General features: G+C 41.6%; 1 protein-coding gene across 1 annotated transcript; it reads right to left on the reverse strand.

Annotated features, from left to right (window-relative positions):
- Nucleotides 1–3,107: 3,107 nt before the first annotated feature.
- Nucleotides 3,108–4,130, reverse strand: LOC144584253 (forkhead box protein G1-like). The gene has a single exon (XM_078379988.1). It carries the CDS (start codon nt 4,128–4,130, stop codon nt 3,108–3,110), a length of 1,023 nt encoding a protein of 340 aa, XP_078236114.1.
- Nucleotides 4,131–7,824: the final 3,694 nt, after the last annotated feature.

Below are 7,824 nucleotides of genomic sequence, written 5' to 3' on the forward strand. Positions count from 1 at the left end.
AAGATGCTAGCCTAGGAGAGGGCAAGGAAGAGAGACAAAAACATGGGGCTTGTATTTAATTAATAGCAGTTTCTGGCTACTTCCCACCTTTCATGACTGCCTCCTTAGACAGCTTTTTCTTGAATTACCGGTGCCCACTTTTTTCATGTCAGGATAACAAAAATTCACTCTTTCTCTGTTCCCGTGGCCTCCCATCTCTTCTTATCAATCCTTGCTGCCACGGATTCTCTGTGATCGTTAGGCATGTTATGAATAACTTTGAACACACGCTGCTGCTTCTGATCCTATGTTCTTTCTGTGCACCAGCTTACCATAAATGACAATAAGGATAATTACAGAAATGTCTGTAAACATACAGATATCTTGGGGGAAGTTAGCTGGTTTATCATGAGCGGACTCAGACTCTTAGACAGAGTCATAGGAGGGGGAGATCTAAACGTATGAAAAATGGATAACCCCTGATCTAAAAGGTTTTCTATAAAATTGTTGCTTTGGGTTTTTTAAGGTGAAGGTGTCTGGGTTTTTGGAAATGCGAATAAATAGAGATTGTTGTTCGACTGTGTTTTATGTGGCCTCAAAATTCCAAACTGTTAGGACATTTATGCATAAAACCAGACATGAATAAATACTTTGCCCAATTCTGCGAGTCACCAAAATTAAAAAAAACCAAAACACATTAATCACCATTATATCTTAACCCCAATACTTCTCAGCCATTATAATGACAGAATGATGAAAATTCAGAATAAAATACAATCAATGATAAGTATTTTTATTGGTTTCTATAGGATCAATGCATCAAGGCAACATTTAATTTGTAGTTTGTAGTATCAGAAGCTTAAGGTACATTCCGTCTTCCACACAAACATATCTCATTTAAATTACGTTTGCAAGACAGCGTGTCTGCTAATTCCCCATACTGTTCACAACACACATTCATGTTTATGGGGCTTATGTGCTGGGTATATTCTTGATTATTTTCTTATTGTTCAGTTTGAAACAGCAGTTCAGAAGTAATACAGTTAAGCAAACAATGCAAGCTAAAAATTAGTCCGACTGTTTGAACTTCTCTATTAAACGTATTCAAAATTGAGCAGGAAGATATCATTAAATTGTTTTTAATTTCTCCCCCCTCTCCGTCATTCCTTATTTCCAAGTCTCGCCAACTCTTAACACAGAAATGCACATTAAAATAGAATTCAGAGTTGTTGTTATTACGTGTCATCCGGTCGCCTCTGACTTAAGGTGACACCATGAATGAGCGTTTTCCAATATGTATCTGTTGCAATTTGTTTGTTTAAGTTGTGATTTCTGCAAGCAAATGTTTGGGCTGGAAGGGATGGGGGTTGTTTTACCCCCCCCCCAGGAAGGAGAATTCAACACACACACACACAAATTGTAGCAGTTCATTAACAACAACACAGTCACATTCACTGCAACAAGTTAGTAACAAATAGAACAAAAACGGATTCTGAATTGATTCTGAACCCTCTTTTTTAAAATACTGATTCTAAACATGCAGTGCTTAAGTCAATGGAGCTGGACTGAGTGTATAAATGTGTTCAGGGCTGGGCTATCAAATTGCAGTTTCTGCTCTACTTCCTTAATATTATCAGATTCAACAGAAATGTATAGACTAGAGAGTGAACCTGATTCACAAACTGACTGATCCACTGGTGTTTTATTTGGTCATTTTGGACACATTTTTGGGTCCAGACCCAATGAGCTGGGTTGATGAATGTTTCCTTCAATTAAATTGCAACCCTCATGCCTTGCTAGTTCTAGAGGCTGTATCTGTTGCTTGAGGATCGCTGAATAGGGAATTGATCTCCCCTCTGTCAAAACCTCAGTGCGCTCCTTCCACAGTGGTGCGACGGGCTGCCCACCCCGATGGCCCGGACCACGGACCAGCAGAGGCCAAGGCTCAATACCGTATTTAGAATTTGCAAATGAAATGGATTGACAGGCTCTAGGAATATAAAATATGTCATGCATTTCACTTGATGTCAGACTCATTGAGGGCAGGTGTACAAAAGGGCCATTAGTAATTAGTAATTAATTACATGTCCACATTTAGCATCCTTGGGATGTTGTGGACGAAGAACAGGGTGGCTATCCTGGTCGTACCTGAAAACTGTGAGTTACCTTGTGGCATTTGACGCTAGACAGTGAAGGAAGGAAATGCTCGGTCATACCTTGTTTCGGAAAGAGCATCTCTGATATGCATAGCTGATTGCTCCCATCCAGAAATGTCCAGAATATTCCCTTTTTCTGCAGAGAATGTACCTATGTTTTTTCTCCAAGATTCTTCCTTTTGCTGTAAGGCGGAGGGTTTCCAATAGATCAACCAAATTCAGGAACGGTTATTCTAAATACGTACATGGGCTCCAAACTTGGAGAAGTCACTTCTTTAGCTCCCAGAATCTCCTTTTGCCCATGGAATTTTGGGAAATGGTGACTCTTATAAGTAACTTTTAGAATTCTGTTTAGGATCACAGGGGTGTCGATCTTATTGCAAAGAAACACTTTTAATCACTCAAATCCATCTAAATTAAAATGTTACGTCTGGTTCAGACATTTTATACTCTGTTCTGCCTGGATCCCAATTGAGAAAATGATAGTGATGCTTAATAAAAAGAAATACCGCCCACAAAGCCTGTGGGTGTTGAGGTTACTGTGTGTGTATTGAGGCAATGATCCTTTGCTTCAGTTTGTTGATTCGGATTGCTAGAAAAGCAGAACTGGAAAGCGTGTCGGTGTGTGCGCAATGGATGGAAATAATTTTGATTTGCACCCACTGGGGCACAGTGGTCTCACCTTGGCTTCAGAGTGCTGGCCTTGATTCCACATGCATCGGCAAAATACAGCCTGGATTCAGGTGGGGAAATCACTAGCTCGCAATGACCCTTAAAGATGCCTTTTCTCCTAATTCAAAATATTAGCAAGAGGCGCTGGAAGAAGTAAATTCCTGGTTGGTTCAGTCCAAACACTGTGCATGGAGGTTTTTTCCAGTTTCCCCACAATGGACGGAAATCAGTACGGCACGGTCCCGATGTGTCCAATTATTGTCTTCTTTTTGTGAAGAGGCTGGACATGAAGATACGCCATTAAGGCTGGCTGGGATTAAATGGAGATCCCTGGTTCGGAAAAGCGAAATAGCTTGAGAACTCCGGAGAAAGTTGTCCAGGGAAAACCAGAGGTACTCCGCCGAGGAGATTTCCAGTGCATTTGGACAGAAGGCCAGGTTGAGGGTGAAAGGGCGAAGCGTGGTGATGTCTCTGAGACAAGATGTAGTTTGCTCGGCTTGCCATTAAGTTGACAGAACAGGAGTCTAAGCGGTCAAGGGCGGAGAGGCCGCAAGGCACGGCTGAAGCCAACATCGTGGTCGTGATGTGTTGGTGGCGGCTGCACGGAGCGACTTCTTCTGACTGTCTGTGGATCTCTGGAGACATCATAGCCTGATGGGAGGAGAACCAAGAGAAGGCCCCGGGGTGATGATGGCCCAAGAAAGCTGAGGAGGACCCACAGAGAGGCGGCAACGGCCAGCAAAGCGACCCGGAAAACGTCACCTCAGCAGAAGCCAGCCCACCTCCTCTTCTGAAAGCCAACTTGGCCCGGGATCCGGGGGACCTCCTCCTAAGTTTGCCGGTGACCCCTACGATGAAGACATCCTCGCTGGAAGGACCCAACATCCAGTAGTTGCCCTTCCCAGGGTCGTCGTAGTGCCGGGGCACCTTCACGAAGCATTTGTTCAGGCTGAGGTTATGGCGGATGGAATTCTGCCAGCCTTGCTTGTTTTCCTTGTAGTAAGGAAAGTTCCCCATGATGAATTCGTAGATCCCGTTGAGCGTGAGGCGCTTCTCGGGACTCTGGCGGATGGCCATCATGATCAAGGCGTTGTAGCTGAAGGGGGGCTTCTCGAGTTTCCCTCTCCTTTCCCCCATAAGCTCCTCTTTCCTCAACTTCTGGCGTTCTTCTTCATCGCTGGCGGCCACTGAGAGGGTCTCGTCTTCCCTAAGTGGCGATGACAGAGAGCCCCGGGGAGCTTTGTTTGACGCCCCGTCTTGAAGGAGGTTTGTGATGCTGAAGGGAGATTGCAGGGCCCAGCTGTTGGTCTTTAACCCTTCCATGCCTGCTGAGGGACGATACGGAATGGGGTCTTCTTGGGTCCGGTCAACCGTCAACGATAATGCCAGCCAACCCTGTCTGGCAAACCAACTGGGTCTCTCTCTCTGAACCCTGAAGCAAAGTGACCGCTCCTGTGCTGGGCATTGCCCACACCACCCACCCACCCCCATCGGGTTCCCTCTCTTTTTAGCCACTCAAGGCTAGCTTTCTTGCATGTGTAGCCAATCTGGTCTTGATACCGTCACTCTCCACACCCTCCCCTTCTGTATCATGAGCAGGGGGGACGGCATGCTTTGCAACCCACGGGGAGCATTACCCTTCCGTGAGATTAGCACTTCTGCATCTCCAGAAGAAAAGTCCCAGAAATAATCTACAGTCTAGATCTTAGTATGGTTGGAAATCCAAGCACGAACACATTGTTGTTGTTGTTGTTGTTGTTGTTGTTGTTGTTGTTGTTGTTGTTGTTGTTGTTGTTGTTGTTGTTGTTGTTGTTGTTGTTGTTGTTGTTGTACTGTATTTCAATTTTAAGAGCCATCTTGAGGATTCTGGGAAGCGTAGTTTAAAAATGGACTTTTCCCAAACTCTGGTGGAAATTGTAATCTAATTAATTTGATGTAAGCCACTTTGGGTTCTTTTTAAGGAGAAAGGCAAGATAAAAAAATATATTTTAAATACATAAACTGATTTGTACTCTAAAATATTTATTTATTTATTGAATTTATATGCCGCTCCATTAGTTCAGCACGCTCTCCTGGGTGGCTTATCATCATAAAATCACAGCACTTAACAGAATTAAAATAAAAACACACGGAAAATAACAAAATAATCTATATTATGGTTATTTGCCACCTGCGCTGCGCTGTTGATGAGGTATAACTATGCAAGGTTTCCTTTTCTATGCTCCTCAAAATGTCATCTTGACCAGATATAAAGTATCTGTGATTATGGTTTTCTAAGAGTTCTGAATGGTTTATGTCTTGCCTTTTTATTCTGGCAAAAAGCTTATCGAGTAGATGACGTCCAGAGATCCTAACCGCTCTCCATTCTAGGCTGAAAATGGATTAGAATCCAAATTTCTTTTGTGTAATATGATACCCATCAGTTTTAAAGGGTTATTAATGGTGGCAGTAACTTCTTCTTGACTACTCCTTTCATTTGCCATGCCTAATTATTCACTGAATTAAGTTCTTGAATCCCTTGTGTTGGCAGGGGAGTGGAGGACTCAATGAGCGCTTGGCGCTTACTTCCAGCTCTGCATATCTATGCTTCTATTAATTATTTACAATATATCACCAAAATATATAAGAAAACTGCTGGACAGGTCCCTGGCTCCAGAGGGTCTCTTCCAGCCCTGCAGGTCTAAGATTATGATGATTAAAAGGCTGTCCCCATGCTTCTGCCTGTATTAAGCCCATGTTCATGCTGAATGCATAACTAGATATAAAATCCAGCAAACAGATCACAGCTATTCTGTAAAACACAGTGTGGGTGACTGGGCAGGACGGGGGGGCGGGGATGGTGAGAGATAACATTTTATTTTAAAAAAATCTATAGAAGCAAAATTGTCTCTGTTACAGTTTTCGGCTTTCCAAACCCCAAGGGATGGGCTGAATTAGTTTTGCCAAATAATCCTCCTGGCTTTAAAATGTGGCGAATAATTTACCCAACCACTTATACTTCCCCAAGACATATTAAATGTATATTTTAAAGCATGGGTTTAAAAATATAGTAAGATACATTTTTTAAATTTTTTTTTTTACTTGTCTCTCACACTTCCATTGGGAAATAAACTCCAGTGCCCAACCCGAAAGGAGCGAACAAGAGAAGAAACAGACTACAGATTTAAAAACACAAGGACGGGGAGAAAAGGGACCCTTGTAAGAAAATAACGCCTTAAAAATGCAATGCTGGCTCAAAATGTAGAGTAATTCATCTCCTACAGCTACCTCTGCAAAAGCATGTTTTGCTAAAGGTTGGATAAAGTCAGAATTTGATAAAAATTGACCGAGCGGCTTCTTCAGTAGGTGCTCCCTAGGCACCCTCGTGTCACAGAATTGTATGTGACGAAGAGATACCAAAGTTCATCTAGACTGACCCATTGCTGGGGCTGAATATCCACAACTGAAGCACGTTTGATAGAGAGCTGTCCAACTTCTGTCTGAAAGCCTCAGACAAAAGGGAGCCTGCCACCTTCTGAGCCAGTCAGGCGGCTCTATCCATCATTGACATCATCACAACAGTAGGCCTTTATAAGTGTGAAGGACAAGTCAGTGTCTTCTTGACTATTCATCAGGTAGAAATTTTCATCACCTTATCAGACATTTAAAATAAACATTTTCTTTTTTTAAAAGTCCCCAAGGCTATGTGCAGGGATTATAATTTATGCTTTTTCTCCACGATTTTTACAAAGCAGATTTTATTCTACATCATCCTCTCGGTGTCCTTCAAATGATGCAGACTGGAGTTAGTGTTGTTTCTGTGAAAAGTATGAAACCGTGGACTACTTGAATGAACGTTTTAAATCACTGCTGCTCTTTAGAGTAATGTCTTTTAATATGATTCTTTCCGGGATTTATTTGCAATGAGAACATTAGACATGGAAGACAAATTATGATTAGTTGGAAATATGAATGGCATGTATTCGAAACGAAGGTCCTGCCGTCCATGTCATGAAGCTCGGTGGAAAGAGTTGGTTGTTTTTTAAAAAATCATTTTTACATCCCCAAAGGAACCATAGATTCTAATCTGCCTCTCAGTCGGTTCTTCACCCTCCAACTGACGTATGTATTTTTAAATCTCTACAATATATTGTTGGTTGTTTAACATGAACATTTTCCTCTGCCTTCATCAAACGTAACAGATACTTGGGTTTAAGAGCAATTTAGATCTTAAAATAGCAACAGGATAACAGGAAACTTTCATCATTACCAAAATCTTGTGGCAACCATTTGAAATGAATAATTATAGAAATAATCCTCATAGAACTGCAGAGCTGAATTGAATCCAGCCCCTGTTAAGGAGGCGCCAAGGGGGAATTGAACTCCCAACCCTTAAGCCATTGAGCTATCTAGCAGTTCTCTACATGTGGTTAATTTCACAGCTGTTTTCTAAATAATTCGGTGAAACTGGCCAAATTATCTCTAGGTAATTCTGAAATAGAGGGGGGGAAGACGTTTTAATCGAGTAAATAGTCATTCCTTCATATGTTGCACATAGTAAGCCACCAACCAGCTGCTTGAGAAACCGAGGTGAGTTTTAATAACTAATTATTTCGCTTGATTCAATTGCCACAGGATCGGGTGGAAGCCCCCGTCTCGTTTGAGTCAACTGGGCTTAAATCTTGGGTGTGAGATCATAGTTACGAAAAGTAGATATTCCCTCCGAAATCTTCTAAATGGTTTGTTTTGGTTTGGGCTGAATATTTAATATTGAAACTATCTATCAGCATTGGAACAAAATACAAAGCTATGCATTTGTGATTTTCTACTTTTTAACAGCAGGCTTTAACTGAGACTTTTAAAATAAATTAATAGATGTGTTTTCGAAGAGGATCTGAGAGGGGAAAAATCGTATTAACATTGTCACGTCCAAAAAAAAAATCCAAACATCTCGAATAGTTATTTTAAAAATTATTACTTACATCTTCAGTCAGAAGACAAAACTGTACAAACTGTTTTTTTTAAACAATTTAAAATC

The sequence above is a fragment of the Pogona vitticeps genome, chromosome 9 (assembly GCF_051106095.1).
Source record: "Pogona vitticeps strain Pit_001003342236 chromosome 9, PviZW2.1, whole genome shotgun sequence".
NCBI classification, from domain to species: domain Eukaryota; kingdom Metazoa; phylum Chordata; class Lepidosauria; order Squamata; family Agamidae; genus Pogona; species Pogona vitticeps.